Source organism: Protopterus annectens, chromosome 11.part0 (genome assembly GCF_019279795.1).
Source record: "Protopterus annectens isolate FY-2018-M chromosome 11.part0, PAN1.0, whole genome shotgun sequence".
In the NCBI taxonomy this organism is placed as follows: Eukaryota; Metazoa; Chordata; order Ceratodontiformes; family Protopteridae; genus Protopterus; species Protopterus annectens.
The window spans coordinates 1,056,040,149-1,056,065,895 of NC_056745.1; the positions used below are offsets into that span (position 1 = coordinate 1,056,040,149).

General features: G+C 43.4%; 1 protein-coding gene across 1 annotated transcript in view; it reads right to left on the minus strand.

The window, feature by feature from the left end:
- Positions 1-25,747, minus strand: part of LOC122815023 (kinesin-like protein KIF21A) — a 354,809-nt gene that overhangs the window by 156,274 nt on the left and 172,788 nt on the right. Inside the window, exon 4 of the mRNA XM_044087275.1 lies at positions 10,396-10,545. Coding sequence (XP_043943210.1) covers positions 10,396-10,545 — 150 coding nt within the window. The remainder of the gene's footprint in view (positions 1-10,395; positions 10,546-25,747) is intronic.

Sequence of the window (25,747 nt, forward strand, 5' to 3'; positions counted from 1 at the left end):
AAGTTTCGACACCAACTGGGTGGAAACCGAAATAAGTTTGGACAGGGCCGAATGCTCCAATAACTTCTGCACCACACGATCCACATCGATATCAGAGAGTTTGGAAGAAGAACGGGTCGAAGGAACCGAAGACGGAGCCGACCTCAATAAGGTCGAAGGAGGGAGCTCCATCACCGGTTCCAAGACTCGAGGCTCAGGAACAGATACCAGTTGAACACTCGGCCCCGAAGTCTGTGGAACCGGTGATCTAACCTTTGCTGAAGAGCTCGGAGCCGATGACTTGGGCTCAGACGTCTTCGATTCCTTAGAGGATTTTGATGCCTGGTCAGAAGCATCTAGAGCCTCCTGAAAAGAAGGTTTTAATAAAACTCTGTCCATTAGTTTCCTGCGCCTATCTGTCATGACCCTCCCACTAAAAGAGTGACAGATGGAACAGTCCTCTTGCAAGTGGAGAGGGCCAAGGCAGTAGACGCAGGAACTATGGTTGTCAGTCACTGACATTTTCTGGCCACACTGACAACGCTTAAATCCTGATTTTACCTTATCAGACATTATAGAAGTAAAAGACAAGTCCAGTAATGTAGTCAAATCCGAGAAAAAATAGTCAAATCCGGTATAAAAGTCAAATCCTATTAAATTTAAGAAGGGTTGTAGGCCCCGAAAAATTCTAACCGATAAAAAAAACTTAACGGTACCGAGAATTTAACCAGTCAACAACACAATCACACAGTATATCACTGAAATATCAAATAGAATAAGAAATCCAATAAAATATAACAAATAAAGTTATATCTTAGCTTTAGACGCTCGAGCTAGCTCCCAGCGATGCGAACGCAGCAGTGGCAAACTAGATCTGAGGTAAAGGCAGAGGGGGATTGTGGGTATTAGATTGTCTCGAGCTTCTTCTCGATGCAGAGCTTGCAAGAGGCCGGCATGGAGCTGAGGATCGGCTCCGAACCCATGTGTAAGAACAAACGGCGAGATTGAACACTATCACATTGTACAGTTACTAACCGAATACATTTCTGCAGCGGACACGGCACCAACACAGATGCCTGTCTGCTTGCTGAATCGCTAATTCACCTCATTTGAATGATTTTCACAAGCAAATGAGGTGATTAGCATTATTCCATGTTGTCCATGTTAGAATAGTGCTAGGAGGCTCGTGCACACCCCCAGCCTTGTTTACTGCATCGCACAGGCTCCAAACTCGAGCCATGCCACTATTCTTACACAGAGTTCAGCTCTGTGTAAGCTTTAATGAATCCTGGCCATTATCTAGTACTACTCTCAATGATCATAACTAGGCTGAAGCTGAAAATCAAGCCACTGCTAGACAGTCTATTAAAGAGCACTCAGAAAGTTACTGAAATCCTAGTAAACTCCTCTCTAGCACACACACCACTACAGCAGTTAATGCTTGCATGAAGCTCTGTGAGCCGAGCAGAGAATAGATCAAAGTACCAAACCTATTGGAAGTGATGAAGTATCAATAAAAGTCAAAAAATCTTTTAAGGTTCATACATAATAAGGTGCAAAAAGTGTCTATTTTAAAGAAATGCTATACCAGATAGCTGGAAGAAGCAGGGGCACCAAAGAATGGAGAGCACCCACTAGGAACATAGTACACTGGATCTGCATGTTGAAGATAAGACTCAAGATGGGATGTGAACCCCTCTAGGCCACAGCTGGAAAGGTGAAGAAGCAGAAGTTGTCTGTTATTTCTGAGGCTAGAACAGGCAGGGTTTCTGTTCCCTACACCAGCAGAGACTGTAACTGATCTAGAGGACCCTCTGATACAAAGTGATCCTCCAGATGAGACCTTGACAAGCAGAAAAAAACAATTATGAAACCATACAGCCTTTCGCCATATCTAAGGCATAACAGACCTTAGTGATGTTCCTCCAGACCAGGACAAACTCTGAGAAATGGTCACTCATAACCAGTTCTGGACAGTATTTATGACTGCTATAGCACCATATCTATTATGAATTTTGTCTCCTGTGTGACTTGCAAAGAAGTCCCAAAGGACACAAAACTGAAACATTTAGGCTGCCTCATCCTCTTAGAGTACCTGTTTAGTATGAAAAAGCAAGGAAGGTGGGGGTGTACAAAACATCTTCTAAGAAGGCTTCCGAATAGGTCTTCCCACAAGCTAGAAATAAACACCAACAATGGTCTTATAGGTTCATATGCCAGTACCAGGCTAGCTTAAGCCCAGGCAATTTCCTTTTTAGTTGATCTAACCCGTTTGGTATTAAGATTAACTTTACCCATCCCATGGTTGCATATTACTCCTAGTGAGAATAATTGGGATCATACCATAGATAATTTAAGGGGACCCCTGCATGGAATAAAGATATTAAGAGCTGCCTCTGTCCATTAGTAGTACAAGAGACAGTCTTGAGGTAAAATTTCTATTACCCATTAACAGGTCCATGTTGCACTTCAATATGCACAGGGATGAGTTTTGTTTTACATGTATGGGGACTCCGTTCCAGATCAGTGGCATCCTCTGCTACCTGTCACTTCACACCATTCTGTTGAAGTTGCAGAACAGGTTTAGATCCCTGGACAGAGTACTTCTGATACCATTTGACTTTCTGATGAGGAGCAGGACCACCAGAATTAGGATCATAAGATACTTTGTATGTCAGACACAGCTCACCTCTTAGCAATCTGCAGGATTCAAAATATAGTGACAGGGCTATGAGATGGTCCATGTAAGCATACTGTTTATGTCTTGTATCCTTTTAGTAAGTTATATCTATGGGCATTCTAGATCTTACACGTGCCTGGACAGATACATGCCAAAGGGGCATTATACTAAATGATCTAATGAAGGCTGAATAAAAGGGGACAGTGACAACTCTAGATCTAGGGGTCATCTTCAAACTTAGTTAGCCAGCGCTCTTTGTTATTGGCTTTTACATCAGAAAAGCTGATGTCAAACAGGAGAGGTCTTAGCACAAACACTGGGGAACTCCATTGGTGAACAGTCCCTTTGTGGAGGCAGCTTCATTTTGATCTCCTTCATTCCAACTCCAGAGTGTGACATCTGGGATTATTCCCAGTTTATTCTGCTCTTCTACTATGTCTAAAGTGAAAGATCATGTCAAAAGCTTTGGCCAGGTCGAGGTATGCAGTGTCTACACTTTTACCTTCATCCTTTGCTTTGGTGACCTTTTCAAAAAAGACTTGGAATAAACTTGACCTGCCCTTGATGAACCCAAAATGACATACATGAAGTGTTTAAAGGTTCCCTCTGTCCCTACTGATTAGTTCCACAAGTCTTTCCAAGTATCTGCATAGCTGGCTGGTCACACATATGGGTCTGTAACTCCCTTGGTCTGTGGAAGTTCCTCCTTTATGCAGAGGTATGACTTGCAGTTCTCCACTCACTTGGCACAAAACCTATATGGAAGCCAAGGTTGGATTAGGTTGATAAATCATGCTTCAAGCTGTTTAAGATGCATCTAGGAATACTGTTAGGATACACAGATACAGTATTTTTAGATTTTCATAGTGCTTTTAGGAGTTGGTCTTCTGTGAAAGCTGGAGGCGAGTCGATTTCAGGTAAATTTTGGAGGACAGACAAGGGGGAGAATGGGGAATGTTTGAGCTGAATTTATCATTTAGTATGTAGCTATGTCTTCAGCTTCAGTGTAAGTAACATCATTCATAATCAACTCAAACCACTCTTGTGTTGTGCTTCTCAGACTGCCAACATAACTAAAACAGTCTCTGTGCTTGCCTTTGGCTTGGGTGGCTGTTTTGGCCTCAAACTTGGTTTTGGTACATTTTATTAAGCTCCTGAGATGTTTGTTTATTCAAGTGATAATGGATCAATCATTCTAGGAATTGCTCTTCTGACTTTTGGTCAAAATTATCTTTTTATTGTATAGCTTATTATTTTTCTGCCAGTGGGGGCTTATTTCTGGGATTTGCCCTACGCTTGCTCCTACAGGGTACAGCTGCATCTATATAGCTAGTTTACATGCTGATACGGTGTGGAGGTGTACGTTTCCAAGTATTCAGTGGAATTAACTGGGGTTTGGTGCTTGGCAATGTATTACCAAGTTGTAGATAATTTGTCTTAGGATAGATTTCTAAAGGTGCCTTGGGCAGAAGGGGGTCTCTGGTTTCAGTTTTAGTTCAAAGCAGACAACTTTATAGTAAGGCCTAACAAGTGATGAAGTCAAGGGATGGCCCCATATTAGTAAAGACATAATCCAAGATGTTGTTCCAAATATTGGCTACTCTGTCAATACAAACACCCTACAAAAAATTAGTCAAAGTCCAGAAATCTCTGTTTGTGAACTAGTGGTTTTGTAGTTTCCCCAATATATAGTTGGATAGTTTAGCTCACCTAGGAAAATAGTTTTGAGTTTAATACTGAGACAGTCCAATTCCAGTAGATAGGCATAGTGGTTTTCTTGGGTCACAGGAGTTCTACAGCTAGCTAACATATGGTACAGGAGCATTCTGATAGTAATCTAGACATGAAGAAGCTCTAGTGCATCAAGCTGTTTTAATAGCCTTGACAAAAGTCTCTTCTGGATGAAGACTGATAAACTATGTGAGGATATTAGATATTTTTGTCTGTGCAAGCATGACTGAAGTTTTGTAAATAATTATAAATTACCCTGAGTTACATAGGCCAGCATGACTAGTTATAATTTTGTAAGTAAGTTTATGTCTTTTGTTTATTACTCTGACTTACGCAGGGTATTTGTTTGTTTAAAGAAAATTCTGAATGTATGTTATGCCAGAGTCAGCTGACCTAGACGTGATGCCATTGTGTGCCAGAGCTGGGAGAATAGAAGCTGTTTGTTTACTTTTCAAAGTCTAATATGAGAGTAGAATTCTTATAGCACCTTCCTGTTACTTAAAAAAAAATCTGCTACAAAAGCAAGTTCTGAGTCAGTTGTTCAGTTATCGTTCAGTAGCTGTTTTTCAGAGCTGTTCAGCAGTAGTTGACCAGTTGTTTCCAGAGTAGTTGTTCCCGTCACTGAGGACAGACAACAGCCTGGAGTGTGGACATAATTCCTCATCTTGCCTTGCAGAAGTAAGAGTATAATCTTGCCTTGCTGAGTTGTTTCGATTAGACAGAGACAGTTAATCTTCAAATAGTCAGGGAACTACAGCTAGACAGTTAGAGGTTTTCTAAAATTAATGTGAGATCTATCCAACACAGTATTATTTTCATATTTCCTGTTTGTGAAACTCTGATGTTTACTGGAATCAGTTATTCAGTATTTACATGCTTTAAATCCTTTAATTTATTATGAAATGTTTTACTACCTCTCATTGCGGCTGGGTATTTAGTAAATATTTTCGATAACTTGAGTGTGTTTATGCTTACTGTGATAACACCAGGGCCACTCCAAAAAGCCTAACTGCTTGGGATACATCCTATTATTTCTTTCAATATCTACTTTACCCAATATAACTGAACACCCCTTTTAAAGGGTATTGTGGTATTTAACTGGAGGCAGCTGTTACCTTGCAATTTGGGCAAAAAAACACAGCAGGTAAATCTGTGTCAGTCTTTCCCAGGAGTGTGTTGTGTGTGAATATCAGACATTTAAGAGCGTGTCAGATACCTAGAACTGGGACACAGTGTTCTGCAATGGCTAGAGTGGAGACTCATTTGCAGACCTGGTGTGAAACACAAAGTCCAGTCCCGGGTTTTCGAACCTGTTTCCGGTACACTTAGGAGAAATTGTGTATTTTTGTCCATGCTTTTAGTGACGCTCCCTTACTGGAGACAGTGGTGAGGATTGAGACTCCTTAATTACTGCCCCAGGATAAAGAGAGCTCATCACAGGCTATACCATTTACCCCCTCCTGTACAGTAGCTTGTCTAAACATGTGGAACATGTTATAGTCCTGTACAGCTGGAGTGCTACCCGCTGTTTTAAACCATGTTTCAGTCACTACACAAAAGTCAACATCCTCCAAGTTGGAGAGGGCTTGTATGGAGTAGAGGCTCTTGCTTTGACACCTAGCATTGATCAATATCACTTCCATATTTTCCTTTGCTCGGTCTGTTATGTTGGTAGGTTTATCAGATTGCCATTAACTAAAAAAGGCATTATGCGGGTGGATAATGTCTTTGCCTATAATCAAAACCCTAGAGGGGATAGATAAAGGCCATCCCAAGGGAAGTAGCATGGTCTGTTGATCATATAATCACAGACAAATATTGAACCCCTCTGAATAACACCAAAAACTAAGCCAGTTACTGAAGTCAATCATCTTTTCTCTCATATTTCAGAATCCTCCTTAGCGAAGGTAGAATGCTGCTCAATATTGTGCTCATACCTGCTTGGGACACAGTCAGAGCTCCATCATGTATATCTTCTTATAGTCCAGGGAGGTATACTTCAAGTCACTGACACCCAAAAGTACTATGGCAGAGTCATACTGGTACTTGTTCAAAAACTTGTGTGTATGCATGATCTGCTGGATCCTGGCACCACAGAAACAATGCACCATCAATTCCTTCCTTGCTCTGCCTGGTAAAAGGTGCATGTCTTACAATGGAGTCACCTATAACTTGAAAGTTTGCTTCGGTAGATGTATGCTTTACAGGACTACTTGTGCAATGTGAAGAGGTAGGATTAACTTGCAGTGCCCACTTTGTGTCTGTGTTGCATTTTGGAGGTCACTGAGGTTTAGGCAAGTTAATCTTTACAACCTCAGAGCATGATAAATTGTGTGTATTATTATGATGGTCTTGAGGAGGTGTGGTGTGCTGATGATCTTCATGTCTTCAGTTTACTTGTATGCGATATTTTTGCTCTGCACAAAGCTACTCCCACCCAGGGTCTTTAAGACTCGGAGAAGAGTGGAAAGCTCGGAACTGTGAGAAACCTATTCAGAATGGATGAAAGCACCAGGCCTATCTGGCGCAAATATGCACCAACAGCTACTGTCCTAGACAAAGCATTAGCACAGTTATGGCTAAAGTGAATAATATGAGCTTCATTGAAAAAAAAAATTATCGGTCTTTTCTTGAAACTTAATAACCCTAGAATCAGGAAGCTGTGCCAGTTCTGCCTTTTTTCAATGCTTAATCAACTAAGAAGGAATGGAAGCAGGACAGGAAGATGGCTTACTAGATTAAGACCAGAAAGTGGTGAGATCACCTTTTTACCTAACTTGTCCAAAGACTTGGGCCTATCCAGCAGGAGTGCAGAAAGAAGGTAAGATCTGTAAGCCTTATGCTTACCTGAACAGGCAGCACAAGTCTGTTTTAGAATGATCGCTGAACAAGTACTTTGCTCAGAGGCTTGTAATACACAATGTTTTTACAGCTTTAAAAAAAATCTGTTTAATTCTACTAGCATCTTCTAGAGTTGACAACCTCTCAAGTTAGGTAAGCCTAAGGTTCCTCTTTACTAGACAGTGGATTCTTCTGGAGAGAAAAAAACACCATTAGCCAATTCATATGGGACTTAAAAAAAAAATTTCAGCAAAAGAAAGGTCATTCCTCATAATTTGGTGAATTACGCTAAAATCATCCAGAGGCCTACTACTGACAGTAGTGACACCATCATCCTTGTCTGACTAGAAGATAGAAAGCTCAAAACCCTCTGACAACCCTGCTAAACAGGACTCCAAGGAAGTGGCTAAATACTTACTGCCACCATCTCCCCATGGGGAAAGCATGCATTCTCTCACAAGAAAGGTACAAGATGAAGAGCAAGCACACACCTGAAAGCAAGAAAATGATCCCTAAAGTGGGGGAAAGTCCTAGCTACAGATGACAGAGTGAGAAGGTCATGCAAAACACCTCTGGGTGAATCAGCTGACAACCTGCTGGCAAAGACTCCCTCATCTACTTGGTAATGTTCCATTGTGCATCAAGCATGGAATGAAAGTCTAATGAAGAGGAATGATGGAGTTTAACTGGGTGTAGAAAGGCCTGTGGAAGCCTGCTCAGCTCTTGCCACTGAGTGCCTAAGGAGCAGACTCCTCAATAACACTTTCAATACGACTCCGCAATAACACTTTCAATAAAAAAGCCAGGCCCTGGTGTCTTGTCCAAATGAGATAAGCACCCAAAATGTGCTCAACAATGAGATGTCCACAACTCTATCCCAAGGACTTGGTCTTAACAGTGGCAGTTGGTGGTGCCTCTATGGACTGGAGTCATCATTTGGCAATGGGTGAGACAGCTTAGTCCTTGCCTTATCATGAGGAAATTCCACAACCATTTAGGCAGTTGTGTATTAGTTTTGGCCTCTACCTGCCCTCCTGATTCCTTTGCTTCTCTCCTCTCCCTTAAACCTGGGATCATATGTGGGATCCTCCTGAAAATTTTGTACTTGGTATCTTTAATAGTACTCAGCTGAATAGAGCTGAGGCAGGCTTGAAGCTTCTCCCTTCACTTGTAATGCATAGCCAGATTAAAGTGCTGAACTACGATGAAAGACTGAATTTCATGCTTCCTCTCCAAGCAGTAAAAGTAGCTCATGTATAAGACCTGCTAAGTAATATGCTGGCTGTAAGCACTCTTCAAAGGTTTAGGATTTTTAAGCATTAAACACAGAAATGTTCCTATGAAACAAATTAGGTATGAACAGCAAGAAGGAACTGGGAAGCATGCAATAGAATAATCCCTCATGACAACATGCTATCAATATGCACCAGTAAACCACTCATACCCCAAGTACTGGTGTTAGAGATACTTGAAAAATTGTACAAAGAAGGTTCTGAGAACAAACTTCCCCATTGCTGCCCATGGCAGAGGGCCTCTCAGAATAAAACCTTAGTTTCTGTCTTAACTAAACAGACCTTAGTGGAAAAGAAATGTCATTTGTCAAGCAAGTGAACAAAAATACTAAAAGACACAGGACTCAATATTCAGTATTATCCATATTTTTTCATTCATTATATGGAAGTTATTTGATCAAGTTGCAAATTTATCAAACAGAAGTATAGTCTAGTCTCATGCAGCTCTATTTTGCATTTCATTACAAACCGATTTTCTATAAGCTGCAATAGTAATCTATAGTGCTCAATGAATAAATGAAAACTTCTAAATACATAGGTAGTATATGGTTACACCAGTGTTCTTAAATGCACAGCAAACTAGTGTCAAGCTTCTCTACTTTTGTAAATATATAAACTGAAATTTACACAATTCAGTGAAAACTTATACTTCCAAGACAGTGGGGAGCACAGCCCATTCACCCCAATGTAGCAGACATGCCCACTGCATCTCTTTACCAAATATACTAGGTTGAAGTTTGGGGTTCCTATGAGTACAACGAAAACACATTATGTTGAATGCGTTTTCATCGACACATGTAGAGCGAACAGGCAAAACAGCGAAGCGGCTATTCAGCGAATTCTTTCCCTGGGAAAGAAATCGCTTGACCGCTTCACTGTTTTGCTGTGTTCTGAAGTGTAGTATGGTCCCTTGTCCAGTATAGCTCCCGAGCGTAATTGTGCAACAGTTACTGACCTTAGGGTTAGGGTGCGGGTTAAGGTAAGTGCATATGTATGAAAGTGTTTACTGTTTTATATTTTGTGTTAGATGTATGGTTGAGTTACATGTGTATGTGTTTTCAGTTTACTTTTGTTTTGGGGGGGGGGTAGAATTCGGGTTAAGGTAAGTGTGCATGTGTTTGGAGCTGTTTATGTAAATGTGCGAGAGTTACTGACCTTAGGGTTAGGGTGCGGGTTAAGGTAAGTGCATATGGTTTAAAATGTTTACGTTTTTTTTTTTTTTTTTGTTAAATGTATGGATGGGTTATGTGCATATGTGTATTTAGTTGTTTACTGGTTTTTGGGGGGGTATAATTAGGATTGGGTATGTGTGTATGCGTTTGGAAGTGTGTAATGTTTTTTTTTTTTTTGCGGGGGTTGGAACAGCAATTTCTTTCCCAAGGAAAGAAATCGCTGTTCTGTGGATTCGACATTTTCAGCTTTCGCTAAAATGTGTCAATGTAACATCGCTCGCTGTTTTAAGCATTCGATGTTGCAATATAGACTCAAAGTTTGGATATTCTGGAGTAAATAAAACTTAATTTAAAATATAAAATTTTACCAGCAATGCTAAAGCTGTAATTTCTGAAAATCCTTGCATTCAACTCATGCCTGGTCACTGACACACAGGTCAATTTGGTGTGTATAGAACACTAACAAACGCACAGCATTTGCTGCTTGCAAAGGCATATGCATAACAAAGAGTAGTAGTAAAGTTACATGCTAGTACATTTACTAACATTTAAATGTAAAAGGTGGGAAATAAAGCAACCTGTTTACAAATCAGACTTAACACTGTGAACATAATACAGATTTTACTCTAAGTAACTAAATAAACACATTTTTTATTTAATAATGTATGCATTTTGTAGAATGTAATCATAATTTTTTTACCTCTTCTTCTGATGTCACAATACGGGTTGTTACTCCTACTGTATAAATTCCACCAGTAGAATCTTCATGTATTTTAATGTTCGATCTTTTACCTCTTGCATCAATCTCTCGTGCTGTATCAAACAAGTCAATGACTTCTTCATTGTAAAGCTGTAAAAACAAAGTAATTAGAATACACATGTAGTATATGTCTGAAATTAGTCCAATACTGTGCAACTTTTAAAAATAACACTAAACGCACCAGAAAATGAAACCAGCTTGCTAACCTTATGCAGTAAAAAAGTATACTTGTGTAAGCTGAACTTACCATAATGAGAAGTTATGTACTTACCATAACGTTCCATGTTAGTTGTCTTCTTCTCGCCTTCTTTCTTGCTGGATGGGTTCGGAGCCGAACCTCGGCTCCAACTCGGCCTATTACTAAAGCTCGAGAGCTACTTTTACCGGCTCGAGGCTATCCTATGTCCCATAATGCTAGGCGTGATACACCCAGATCTTGTTTGATAGCTAACACTATGGACATACATGTCCCCACCATGACTGAGAATATATATATATATATATATATATATATATATATATATACACACATTATATATATATATATATATATATATATATATATATATATATATACCTCTATACATCTAGGTATACAAAACTCTTATAAGAGCTACCAAGAAAAAGAAAGAGGCAGCTAAGGAGATAACTGTCATGATAACACATCTCAGAAGATACTATCGGTCTTGCCAGGCTAGGGGGATGGAGGGTGGGACGCAAGAAAGAAGGCAAGAAGAAGACAACTAACATGGAACGTTATGGTAAGTACATAACTTCTCAATGTTAAGTTGTCAATCTCGCCTTCATTCTTGCTGGATGGGACAGCGTCCCTAGCACCTTAGTCCTGGGTGGCTCAATGGAACAATCTCTTGAGTACAGTGGAACCAAAATCAGCCCTACTTCTAGAGGTCATGTCCAGCTTGTAATGAGAAATGAGGGTACGAGGAGAGGCCCATGTGGCCGCTGCACAAATGGAGTCCATTGGCAATCTTGCCTGAAAGGCTACTGAAGAAGCTAATGCTCTGGTTGAATGAGCTCTGGGCTTAATAGGGAGCTCTTTATGCCTCAATTGGTAAATCAACATGATGACAGAGGTCAACCACCTGGACAAGGTTACTTTGGAAATTGGCAGGCCTTGTTTCCCTTCCATGTAAGACAGGAAGAGCTGTTCTGATTTCCTTGTCTGCTTGGTTCTATCCAGGTAGAAGCGTAATTGATGGTGAACGTCTAGACAATGTAACTTCCATTCAGACCTACTGGTATAAAGTGGGAAGAAAACAGGAAGATCGATGGTCTGATTCAGATTTTTTTCAGAGAGTACTTTGGGTAAAAAGGACAGATTAGTCCTAAGTGACACTCTATCTTTGTGAAAAATAAGGTAAGGAGGGCGAACACAAAGAGCTTGAAGTTCCGATACCCTTCTCCCTGAAGTGATGGCTACTAAAAACAGAGTTTTCCAAGAGAGCAACTTTAATGAACAGGAAGCCGCAGGTTCAAAGGGAGGGAGAATTAAAGATGACAGCACCAAATTTAGGTCCCATGGTGGGGGAGGATCTTTTACCGGGGGCCTAAGTAAGAGGTTTCCTTTTAGAAAGGCTTTACAAAGTTTGTGTGACATAATGCTGGTCTCTGACAATCCAACATAAAAATTCGCAATGACTGCCAACTGAACTCTGATGGTGGCTGAAGAAGATCCCATTTGAAAAAGTTCTGCCAAAAATTCTAAAGACTGTATGGACAGGGGCTGTAAAAGGGTCAACTTGTTTCTCCCCTGCCAAAACAGAGAAACGCTACCATTTGCTAGCATAAGTCTTTCTGGTAGTAGACTTGTGCGTAGCGAGGATGATATCACGAACTGAATGAGAGATTGTGGGAAGCCTGGCTAGGGTTGGAAGTGGAGCAACCAAGCTGTGAGGTTGAGAGATTGAAGAGATTGATACAGCCAGCCCGACTAATGTGTCTGAAGATTTGGCGCTGGGTCCAGATGCCAGGTTTGATCTAGTAGATGACGTTGCAGGAACGGGAACCAAATTTGTCGAGGCCAATAAGGGGCAACAAGGATCATTCTGGATCTCAAAAACAGTTGCTTTCTGGATTAGCTGAGTAATTAAGGGAAAGGGGGGAAAGGCATACAGAAGAACCCGGGGCCAATCGTGGACTAGAGCATCTCTGGGGGGAAGACCTGGGAGAGGGAAGAGGGTGAAGAAGTCTGGGCACTTGCTGTTTTGAGGGGTTGCAAAAAGATCGCAGCAAGGCTGACCCCACCTCCTGAAGATTTTTTCTGCTACTAGCTGGTTGAGAGACCACTCGTGGAGCATGAGAATGGCTCTGCTCAGCCTGTCCGCTATGACGTTGGACTTCCCGGGGATATGCGTTGCTACCAGAAACCGTTGAGAAGAGATCACCCACTGCCACAGTCTGAGTGCTTCTCGACATAGGGGGTATGACCTGGTTCCGCCCTGCTTGTTGATGTACCACACTACAGGCATATTGTCTGTCTGAATTGCAATAGTCCCGGTGGGTAGAGAGTCTTGAAGGGCCTGCAACGCTAAAAGCACCACTCTCATTTCCAAGACATTTATGTGCAGGTGGCTTTCGAAAGGCTGCCATGTGCCCTGGACTGTAATGCCCTGAAAATGCCCCCCCCCACACACACACCTGATTAGGAAGGCATCCGTTGTCACAGTAGCCAGGGGAAGAGAAAGCTGTTGAAAGGACCACTGGGAAAACAGCATCCATTGCAGGATCCGCATGTGAAAGAGAGCTAGGAGGAGTAATGTGATAGCTGCTGCCATGAGACCTAGGATTTTAGTATGAATCTGGCCTGGACTCTGCTCTCTTGTAGTAGGATTTGAACATGACCTCGAATGTCTGAAATCCTTTGTACAGGCAGTTTTGCTGACAGTTCCACAGTGTTTAAAACGGCGCCTATGAAGGTAATAGGCTGACAAGGCGAAAAGGCAGACTTTTCGGAGTTTATAGAGATACCTAGCTCGTTACAAATTTGGAGGGTAAAATCTCTGGAATGATGTACTTGATGCTTGGTGGTGGCAGTAAGGAGCCAGTCGTCTAAGTATGGAAACACCTGGAATCCTTTTCGTCTCAGGTGAGCCGCAACCACTGCCATGCATTTGGTAAGCACCCTGGGGGCTGTGGTGAGGCCAAAGGTCAGGGCTCTGAATTGGTAGTGACTGGCTCCCAGCCATAAGCGGAGAAACCTCCTGGAGTGCCTGTTCATATTGATAAGATAGTACGCATCCTGAAGGCATATAGAGCACATCCAATTGTCCTGACCCAGGAAGGGTAGAATAGACTGAAGCGTGACCATCCGGAATTTCGTTCTTTGAACAGATTTGTTCAGTCTGCTGAGATCCAAAATAGGTCTCCAGTCCCGTCTTTTTTGATACCAAAAAGAACTTGGAGTAGACTCCGGATCCTTGCTGGTCTGCTGTGACTGGCTGGATGGCTCTTTTTTTGTAGTAGCTTTGAAATTTCTAGTGCTGCTTGATCCCTCAGACCAGGTGGAACATCTGGAAGGGGCCCTTTTGGTGGTTGTGGGGTATGAATAAAGGGAATTTTGTAACCCTCGGATATGATCGACCATCCCCAAATGTCTTGCGTGAGGGAATGCCAGGCTTCTGGGTACAGTAATAGTCTTCCCCCGACTGCCTCCGAAGGTGGACAGTCGGGCAGCTCCTCAGGGGTGCTGGAAGGGTTTGTCAGAGAAGGATTCTCTGCTGCCTTGATTCTGCGGACCCCCCTGCCCCTCGGGCAGCATCTATTATTGTTCCCTCCTCTGCCTCTAGAGGGAAGCTCACCACGTGCGTCAGGCAGTACTCCCTGAGGTTTGCAGAACCACATTTTCCCGCCTTTCTGACCCTTAGGGTATGGTCTAGAAGGGGTAGAAAAACAGACTCCTACGGCAGAGAGAGTCTTGCCTTCCTGCTCGAACCTGGTCAATGTATCCTTCACTTGAGGTCCAAACAAGGCAGAATCATCAAAGGGGGTGTTAGTGAAGGATGCCTTGAAGGGGTCAGCAAACTTCCAAAGCCACATCCAGGCGTGTCTCCTTAGAGCGACGCCTGTGCCTGCAGCCCTACTCACTCCATCGGCTGCATAGGAAATGAGCTGCATGGAGGAGTTTACAATAGAGTTTAGGGTCCCCAGCTGGGAGTTCATCTTTTCCAGAGACCCCGCAGCTGATGGGTCCTGTAAGGTATGACCCAGTTCCTTGAGAAGGTCCCTCTGGAGACGGGTGAAATGGCACAAATAATTCAGCGAACGCATAGCAAAGGTCGCTGAGGAAAACATCTGCTTACCATAACTGTCCATAGTCCTAGATTCCTTATTAGGAGGATGGACAGGTACTGAAGGGTCAGCCAACTCCATTTTAGTGGCCGCCGCCACCACCATGGCATCAACAGGGACACCCTTAGTTAGAAACGTCTTGTCAGAAGGGGCTGTAATAAATTTTGTAGGCCTCCGGCGAGTTGGTTCCATAGTATCCGGAGCCATCCACGCCTTTTGAGCCACCACATCCATGAGGGGGTCGAAAGGCAGAGACACCCAGGAGGTGTGGAAGGGCGAGAACCGAATGCATCCAGGTACACCGACTCGTCCTCAGAAGGGTTAAGGGCAGACCAGTTTCCCCTCTGCTTAAGAATCTCCAGGATGTCAGAAAATGAGACATCCTCAGAAGGGGACCCTTGGGGGACCCTTCTGAGTCATCCAAGTCAGTATCCAATGTGACTGACTCAGGGGAGTCTATATGCTTCCTCTTGCATTTTCTCTTTCGTGGGGGCTCCCCTGAAGGATCAGGGGAGGCCTCAGAAGAGGAGGATACGCCCAATGGGGCTACCTGTAGCGTCGGTTCTCCACGCTCGGGATCGAGAGAGCGGGTAGAGACTGAAGCAGGCACCATAGAGGGAGGAGCTGAAGGAGCCGACCGTGGAGCAGGCACAGGGACCAGCACACTCCTCATGACCTCAAAGGCACCCCTATCAGGCAGGGAAGGGGGTCCCCACTCCGAAGAGACAAGGACTCCTCCCGGCACTGAGAGGGACGGCTCCAAGGCCGATGTCAGGGCTGAACTCACCTGCGCCGAAACTCCGAGAGGGAGAACGGGGTCGGAGCCAACGAGAAAGTCCCGGCGCCCAGATCCCTCCAAGGATGGAACCAAGGAAGAGATCGGAGCCAACGAGGGAGCCGAAATAGGTGGTATCGGCTCTGACGTCCCGACGGTCCCGACTCCTACGATCTCCGGCTCCGAACTCACAGGAAGAGTCAGAGGAGGACTCAAGAGGGAGTAGTTAAAGCCACTGCCTGATGAGGAGGGCTATACAACATTCGGACCAGTGCCTGCGACTTAAGTAGTCTGCTAACCACCCTCTCGAGGTCATGGTCCGACAGCCTGGAAGACCAAGAGGAATGAGACCTGTGATTCCGCTCCGATAACAAGGGAGACTTCGGAGCAGAGTGGACCGATTCCAGGGAAGGAGACCTGGAACGCTTCTTGCTCGAAGACGGCTCCGACAGCAGAGCCGACTGAGGCCTAGAATCATCGGTTCCAGCTGGAACCGATGCAGTGCTAGTAGTAGTAGCACCGCTCGGTGATGGCTCTGAACATGGAGCCAATGGTTTGGTGGGCTTAGAAGGTTTACCCAAAGAAGGCTTAGCCGGGGAACCTTCAGGCTTTAACAAGCCTCTCAAAATAAGTTTATTCCTGCGTTCCTGCAGGACTCTTGGACTGAACGCATGGCAGACAGAACAAGAGTCTTGCAGGTGCAGAGGGCCCAAGCAATATACACAAGAAGTGTGACCGTCTGTCAGAGACATCTTCTGACAGCACGAGTCACACTTCTTGAAGCCCGAGACCTTAGTGTCTTTAGATATCCTGAAAAATGGATGACTGTCTAGTCACAATCAGTTAAACACACACACACACAAACAAGTTGTAACAGACTAGGAAAAAATATAACAAAGCCCCACACTTTTAAATACAATCTAAGAAGGCACAAACACACACAAATAAGAATGAAAGGGGATTGGCCAAGGGCCTAACTATTAGGTGAGGGGAAAAAAACAGTATCAAAAAACTACCTAAGAGGGAATCCTAAACAGGGATCTAAAGGTAGTAACTAAAAATACTATTGCTAATATTTTAACCCCAAAAAGCTGACTAAAAACCAAGAAAAATATTAATACAACCTGAGCCGGCAAAAAGATGTAACCTCGTACCTGAAGTGGCAAATGAGATCGGGGTATATCACGCCTAGCATTATGGGACATAGGATAGCCTCGAGCAGGTAAAAATAGCTCTCGAGCTTTAGTAATAGGCAGAGTCGGAGCGGAGGTTCGGCTCCGAACCCATCCAGCAAGAATGAAGGCGAGATTAACAACTTAACATCAGTAGATGTTCGAATGATCACTGCTGCAGTAATCTTAGCTAAGTGGGTTATATCATGCCAAAAATATAACAGCTGAACAGCTTTCAAAGCTTCAGGCCACCTTCCACACGCCCAAACATTCAAGAGGTGTGGGGTGAGCAGATTAAAAGACAAGTTTGGGCGCAAAGCCCTTCACATCATTCCTACCAGCAGAAACAGGGTGGCTGAGCCCTGAAAGGGCAAGGCTAGGAATAACAAAAAAATAAAAGTCCACACCCTGGCATAGGAAATCCACTAAAAAGCAAGAGGGATGGATGGAGGGAGGGAGGTGCTACTGCAGCAGTGTTCACTTGAACATCTATTGCTACAGTACGTTCAACTTACAGAACTGTACTACGGTCTTCATACGGAACAATGCTGCAGCAGCCTTAGCTATATGGGCAGATTACAGCTAACTATATTTGGGAAGTGGAAGGAGAAGGGTCAAGTATCCCCTGGAGTATGGTCCTAGCAAAACACGATCTAGACCTACAGAAGGAATCCAGCTTATAGCATTTTGTTAAAGCATGTACAGACAATGAAGTAGCAACTCCTAGAATACTTCACAGAAGAAGCCATGGACCTTGAAGACTGGAACTTGATCCTGCCTGTAATAGATTTGTCATGGTGAGTATAACAAAAGATAATAGCCTTATACAACCATTTGGAAATGGTCTGTTTTGACATTGGTTGTCCCTTCTTCCTACCTTCACAAGAAATAAACCATTGATCTAATGATCTGAAAGATTTAGATCGGTCAAGACAGTACCTGAGCTGTCTGTGGATATCCAAGGTATGGAGTATCCTTTCTCCCTCACTTTTAGGTTCAGGAAAGAAAACGGGGAGATGGGTAGTCAAAGTAAACTTGGATACCACTTTAGGCACAAAAGATGGAATGGTTTACAAAGAAACCCTGTCCTTGTGGAAAATAACATAGTGCTTGACTCACCTTATCACTCAGATACCCTTCTTGCAGACATCAGAGCAATCAATAAAACTGCTTTTCATGTTAAGAACCTCATGTCAGCCAGATTTGATGGTTCAAATGCAGCCCAAGTGTTAGTTTCTCTAACACAAAAATAAGATCTCAAGTAGGGGCCAACAGCTTACTTAGAGGCTAACCATATCATCATGTTTTTTAGTGATGACACCACAGTCATGGGGCTTGTGAGGCTGCCAGCCCAGCTAGCTACAATTTGGTAAATGATTCTGTCATTTGTGAATATTAATATGATCCATAGGCTTGTCGTATGAATGTAAGAGAACTATATGTTATGTGTGTATTAAACTGTATGTTATGTGCTGAGCTTCAAGAATGTAACCAGTGTACCCCACTGGAAAAGAGCAGAAATGTGTATAAACTATATGCCTGTGCAAATGTATGTTTTCATGGTAGAAGCTGGAACATACAGAGTTAACTTGCAAAACTCTAAGAAAATAAGTTGAAATTGTTTACAACTGCGCTATCAAGTTAGGTAATGCAAACAGACAGGATGTCTACAGCTAAGAGGTTTTTCTACTATCTGGAAACAGAAATAATTACAGGTTTCAAAGGTAAAAGTATTTAATTGTTTTACGACTACCAGTACCAGGCAAACCTCTAGGAGATGTGTATTTTTGACACAGAGGTGTTACATTTTAAGTGTCTGTTAGCCTGGGAACTGAAGGCAGAGGTGACAAAGAATGATGTAATCTGAGATGACCTAAGCAGTAATGTTTGATAGTAATTTAATAAGAATCTCAGAGAGTGAGTCTGTGCGTTTTGTATTTGTCTTTGGATCTGACAACATCCTCTCATCAGCACTTGTCTTGTTCTGTAAGTAAGTCATTTAGGGCATAGTATCTCTTAGATATAGTCAGGAATACAGTAAAGATTAGTTTAGATGTTTCTGTATTTATTTGAGACTGTCCTTCAATGTTGTTTTAAAGTATTTCCTGTGATTCTGAACTTTGTTGTCACTGTGTTGAGTTACTATTATCTTGTGTTTTTATTATTAACTGTGGCTGGTTTGTTTAGAGACATTTAAGCTCCTAGAGTACTTGCACATGTATTTGGTGACACTGTATGGGCCATTCCTAAATAGCTTAAAAAGTCTTGGTTACACCATTTGGATAATAGTAACATTACACTGTAGAACTGATCACCCTTTGGGAAGGGCCTTATAGCAGCTGATAAAGAGCTGGTTGGTGGCAGTGATAACTAACTTTTAGTCTGGGCAGAAGGGGGCATAGCTAGTAAATCTGTGCCAGCTTTTCCCAGGAGGGAGGGTGTGTTTGTATATAAATCAAATCTCAAAGTGTGTGGCAGCTACTTGGGCAGGGACACGAAGCGCTGGTTGGACAGAGAGGGGGCTGTAGGTTTTGGCTTGACCACTTGGCTGAGATCTTAACCCTATAGCTGTACCAGTGGGGAGTCTTACTGGGGATCTGGAGAGAGAGGGTGTAACCAACCCCAAACTGACTGATTTCTGTGTGCTCTTAAGGGAAATTGTACTTTACTGTGTGTGTACTTGTCATCCTCCCAATGTGCATGTCCCTCACTAGTGTTAGTGGTGAGGATCGAGGCTCCTTGATTACTAGGCCAGTGCAGGGGCATCACAGGGCTCATCATAAAGGAGTAGGAAAGGGCGTACAGAAATGAGGTGACATCTCTGATCAGTTGGTGCGAGGGGAACAACCTTGACCTGAATATCAGCAAGTCTTAAGAAATTATCATCGACTTCAGGAAATGGAGAACAAACCACCCAGTGCTCAGCATCAATGGTAAGAGTGTGGAGAGGGTTAACAGTACAAAATTCCTGGATGTACACATATCAGAGGATTTCGCATGGTTGGGAAACAACAGCACCTCCACTTTTTAAGAAGGCTGAATAAAGCTAAGCTTCCTCTTCATATTCTCTCCACCTTTATAGAGGTGCAATAGACAGCATCCTCACCAGCAACTTCACAGTGTGGTTTGGAAGCTGCATAGTTGCAGAAAGGAAGGTGCGACAAAGAGTGGTGAGAGTTGCAGAGAAGGTAACAGGTTCCAGTCTTCCATCGATATAACATCTTTATTCTGCAAGAATAAGCCACGGTGCTGCAGGGGTAGCATTGTCGCCTCATAGCAAGAGGTTCTCCCGTTCGATTCTCGGCTGGAGTGCCTCCTGTGTGGAGTCTGCATGTCCTCCCCGCGGTCGAGTAGTGTTCAAAAGACATGCATGAATGGGCGTGCCTTCGCTGAAGGTTGGGCATCGAGCTGGCACCTCGGCACTGTAAAAATTTACTGCCAATCATTAGTGGACCGAGTTCCACTGTGGCAACCCCTAACCGGGAAAAGCCGAAAGAAAAACAACATTCTACAAGAAGCATCCAAAAGGCCACCAAAATAATACAGCACAACACGCATCCTGCACCTGTTTAAGCATCTAGCATCGGGCAAGAGATATCGTGGCATCAGCTGGACTATAAGATTCAGTAACAGTTTCGACCCTACAGTGATTAGACTTCTGAACTCTGGCAATAGTCCCAGGGGTCTGGACACAAGTCAATTTTTATTATTTGCACAATACATACTTACATATATTCCAAGTGCAATATTTATTTATTATATCCATAGTATTATTTAATTCACTCAAGTGCAATATTAGACAAACAACTTGGGCATTTCAATCTGTAGTGTGTTTTGTATTACTTTAAATAGGGTAGTTAATTTAATTCAGGGGATGGTATTCTTTTCATATATGAGTGTCGGTAAATGTCTCTGCTCTTTCTTGCATATATCGGGAGTAATATTGTATTTGTTAGCTAAGTTTACTCCTCTACTTATAAGTCTTGTTTCACATTCCTTTGTAATCTCAAGAATTGACTATGCACAAAATTTTGTTTAGTCTACACTTGTGTAGTTCTAAACTACAATAAAGTTTACTTTGACAAAACCTCATTCAAAAACATTTTGACATGTAACTGCCTTGAAAGAAGAGGATCCATGGGCATACATGCTGAAGTGACTGACAAATGAACCTTAACAGAGGAATAAGAAAGGCCATAGGACAGTAACTCACACAAATAATGTAAAACCAGAGAACAACTAGCCTTGAATGGATGCTGGTTATGTTGTTGGCACCAACTAGAAAACCTTTTCCATTGGCTAATATACGATTTTCTACTTGCAGGATGTCTTGTCTCCATTAGTACCTGCTGCATATCCTCAGAAACAGATGCCTAAAAGGATTAAGACCTTATCACCCAGGTAGTCCATTGAAGATATTTGATGTTGGGATTTATCAAACACCTCTATTCTTGTGCGAGTAGATCCATTCTGTAAGGAATTTTGTGGTAACTGTCTTTAGCTATTTACAAAAGAAGGGTGAACCACTGTAGCCTGTGCCAGAAGGGAGTCACCACAATAATCTTGGGGGATTTCTTCCGAAACTTCAGAAGTACCCCAGATGTTGGTGGAAAGGGTGAAAAGGCATACACAGCAATATTCTTGTCCTTCCTGCATGGAGTCCTGGAGCAGAATTTTGCCAAGTGATTGTTCAGAGAGGAGGCAAAGAGGTCTAGTTGAGGAACTCCTCACAAATGGATCAAATCTTGGAAGACCTCCGTATCTAGTTTCCATTCATGATGGTCTGCCCTGGTCCTGCTTAGTTTGTCTGCCACACAGTTTTGTAGGATGCCTACAGAATGAGATTGTGCTGCAAAGGTATATCCCAAACTAACACAGCTAGTCTGCAAAGAGGTTATGACCTGGTTCAACCTAGCTTGTTAATGTCCCACATCACCGTGGTATTGTCCTGAAACCACTTAAAGAGGTCCCAGGGGCCAAAGATGGTTCAGAGACTTGAGAGCCCTGATTAGAGCAACCATCCTCTTGATACTTATGAGCTTGTATCTGTCCTTGGTGTCCCATACCCACTGCACTTTTATCTTTCCTGGAACTGCTCCCCAAGCAAAGTCTGACGCACCTATGGTGACTGACTGTTTTGAAGCAGGAAGGGAGAAAGGGAGACCTTGACTTAGGGACATCTGTTGTCTCCATCAAGTAATTTCTCTTCTGACAAGCAGCAGGACTGGGATCTGAAAAAATAAAGGGTGTTGATGCTGGGACCAACAACATTTTATATACCACTGCATCTTTGTCATGTGAAGTCTTGCTAAGGGTATCGTGAGAAACACAGATGCAATGAGACCCACAATCCTGAGGTATTCCCTTGCTGTGACTGAAATCTGAGTGAAAAAAAATTAGAACTGGATCTCAATGAAGATCTATTTTCCTGTGGAAGAAAAGCTCTTTGAAGTGAGGTATCTAGTTGACATCCCAAGAATACAATGTGTGGGAGTCAGGAGAGACTTTTGAATGGTCTCTTGGAATCCCAGTTTGTGCAAGAGATCTCTTACCCAAGAGAGAGACTCCTGATATTTTAAAGACAACTGCAAAGATAGTCTCTTGAATAGTCATTCAGACTTGTTTGAGTGTCCTTAACTTTGGGAGGTTTGAAACTTACTTTGGAAACTTCTTGTCACTTCATAAACTTCTGTTTACCTGAAATCTGCTGAAACTGTATGGGAAGAAAGAATATCTCTTGGATAATTTGGAAAAGGAGGGCTGAAAAATCTTAAAAAGATTCCCTGGATCAGTGTGCCCTTTTAATCATACTTTCTGATCACCTCTGCAGTACAGTTGCCAAAAGTACAGTTGTGTACACTTACCATAAATGTAAATGCTAGAGTGTCTTCACTGTTGCAGTCCATCACATGTGGGTTATCCCTGCTGGGGTAGCCCTCGGCCAGCCTGAATACCAGAGACTTAGTATTTATGCGTCGGTTGAAGACTGACGTCAGGTCATCAGTGGTATAAAGGAAGGCAGCCAATGGAATTACATCAGTTTTTCTTGCCCTAACCGGTCAGGAGCCCCCAAAGTAGGAGGCCAGGCTCTGGTGGTAGGACCCGCCCAGTGAAAAAAAAAATACCAACATGTCCCTTGTAAGGAAAGGAGAACAACAAGGAATAAGGTAACAAAAAGAAAAAGGGGAAAGGAGGGAGGGAAACCAGGACTGCAAAATACAGTTGTGTACACTTGCCATAAATGTATATGTTAGAGTGTATTCACTGTTGCAGTCATCACATTTGGGTTATCCCTGCCAGGATAGCCCTAGGCCAGCCCGAATACCAGAGACTTAGTATTTCTGTGTCAGTTGCTGTCGCTTGAGGACTGACATCAGGTCGTCAGTGGTATAAAGTAAGGCAGCCAACGCCATTACATCAGTTTTTCTTGCCCTAACCTATCAGGAGCCCCCAAAGTATGAGGCCAGGTTCTGGTGGAAGAACCCCACCAGTGGAAAATAAATACCAATATGTCCCTTGTAAGGAAAGAACAAGCAGCAAGAATGGTAACAAAAGGAGAAAGAAAAAAAAGGGGGATGGAGGGAGGGAGGGAAACCAGGACTGCAACAGTGAATACACTCGAACATCTACATTCATTGTAAGTGTACACAACTCTACTATGTTCTTCGTGTTTCACTGTTGCAGTCATCAAATTTGTGTAGATTCTCAAAGCTGAGGAAATGGGTGAGGGCAGTCAAGGAAGCTAGGGGCTGGCTAGGATGCCCTGAAAGACTGCAGAGGCAAACGCTGCCCTGGATTTAGAGAAGAGAGGCAGGTGGTAATGCTTGGTAAAAGTGTGAACAAATGTCCCTGGTGGGGACTCCTCTGAGGAAAGCTGCAGAGGTGGAGGCTGCTCTGGTCGAGTGCATCATGACCCCCCCTAGGGGAGGCTTACCATGCTGTTTGTAGTAAAAATGGATTCAGTGTGTTATCTGTTTGCAAATGGTTTGCTTGGAGATGGTTTTGTCTTCTGCCCCTGCAGAAAAGCTAACCAGCAATTGATCAGACTTTCTGAAGGATTTAGTCCTGTCCAGATACTACCTGAGCTGTCTGTGCACATCTAGAGAGTGAATAATCCTTCCCCCCTTGTTCTGGGGATCAGAAAAGAAGGTGGGCAAATGAATGGATTGGTGGAGAGCCACACTGGACACCACCTTGGGCATGAAAGATGGGTTAGTTCTGAGGGATACCCGATCTGCATGGAAGATAATGAAGGGTTACACAGCCATGAGTGCTTGCAGCTCAGAGACTCTTCTGGCTGAAGTGATGGCCAGAAGGAAGTCCATCTTCCAGGAGAAAAATTTTAGCTCTGCAGAAGAAGCTGGTTCGAAAGGAGGCAGAGTGAGCTTTTCCAAGACAAAGTTAAGGTCCCAAACTGGTGTTGGTGCCTCCTGGGGGGGGCCCTCAAGTTGTTAGCCCCTATGAGGAACTGTTTGATCAAAGGGTGTGAGAAAAGGGGCTGCTCAGTGGAAAAATGAGCAGAAATAGCAGATGCATGAATCTTTATAGAGGAGAAAGAGACCACTGTGTAGTAGGTCAGCTAAGTAATCCAGGATGAGAGGGATGGAGGGCTGTGCCATATTGACCCCCTTAGCCTGGATCCAGGTGCAGAACCTTTTCCATTTATCTGCATAAGACTTTCTGGTGCTAGGGCGACTGGCCTCACCGATAATATCCAGAACCTATTTACTGAGGATGGCAGATTAGTTAGGGGTTAGGGAATAAGCCAAGCTGCCAAATTGAGGGTCTGCAATTGGGGATGCATGATTTCTCCTTCCCAATGGGTTAGGAGGTTTGGAATCTGAGGAAGATGCCATGGAGGCAGCGGGGACAGGCTGCACAGCAAGGGGTACCAGAGCTGTCGGGGCCAGTCTGGAGCTATAAGAATGGTCCTTGGTTTTTCCTTCCTGATTTTGAGCAGTACCCTGGGGATGAGAGGTAGGGGAGGAAAGGCATAGACTGAGAGGTTGATCCAAGGGAAGGACAGGGCATCCACTTTCCAAGCCATGCAGTGATGTTCCCTGGTGCAGAATTTGCTGAGCTGATGGTTGGTGTGGGAGGCAAAGAGGTCGACCTTCAGGGGTTCCCCATTTCTGCATTATTAGGAAGAAGGTACTTCTGCTGAGCTGCCACTCATGTGGGTCCAAAAGGTTTCTGCTTAATTGGTCTGCCAGGTAGTTGAGAGAGCCTGGTAGGTATTGTGTTAACAGGTGTAGTTGCATGGAAGAGGCTGTGAGCCAAAGGGTCATGGCCAGCCTGCATAGAGGGTAGGAGTGAGTCCCTCCCTGCTTGTTGATGTACCACATCACAGTGGTGTTGTCTGTTTTGATCAGGAGAACCCCTGGAGAGAGAAGAGGTTTGAAAACTATCAAGGCGTGCTGCACAGTCATCATCTCTTTTTGACTGATGTGCTGGGGGATTTGCGGTGGGCTTCATTGGTGCTGTATGCACCTGCCTTCCAGGTGTGCACCCCAAGCGTAGTCTGAAGCATGAAACCCAGACCTTGCAGGATTTTCCTTGCAGAAAGCTGGGGTCTGGTGGCCAGTTGAGAGAAGTAGCCTGACAGGAAAATTTGTTTGTCTGGTGTAAGGTATGCCATCTGGGAAGCTGTGTCCAGACTTGCTCCCAGGAAGATTATCCTTTGGGTGGGCATCTGTTTTGATTCTTTCGTTGATAGTGTACCATAGGGAGGTTAGTAGGCTCTTTACAAAGGCCAGGTGTTTGAGCAGCTTTTCCTGGCTGTCTTGACAGAACATGGCAGTCGTGTAAGTAGGGGTAAATTTGAATATTTCTTTGTCTGCAAAAGGCAATGGCTGGAGCCAGGCATTTTGTGAAAACTCTGGCAGCAGTAGATAAGCCAAAGGGAAGCACAGAGAACTGAAAGTGTTGAGATCCTGCTTTGAAGTGGAGATATTTTCTGCATGATTCCCTGACAGGAATGTGGAGGTAGGCCTCTTTTACATTCAGGGTGGCTAGTCAAGCGTCCTTAGACAGCATG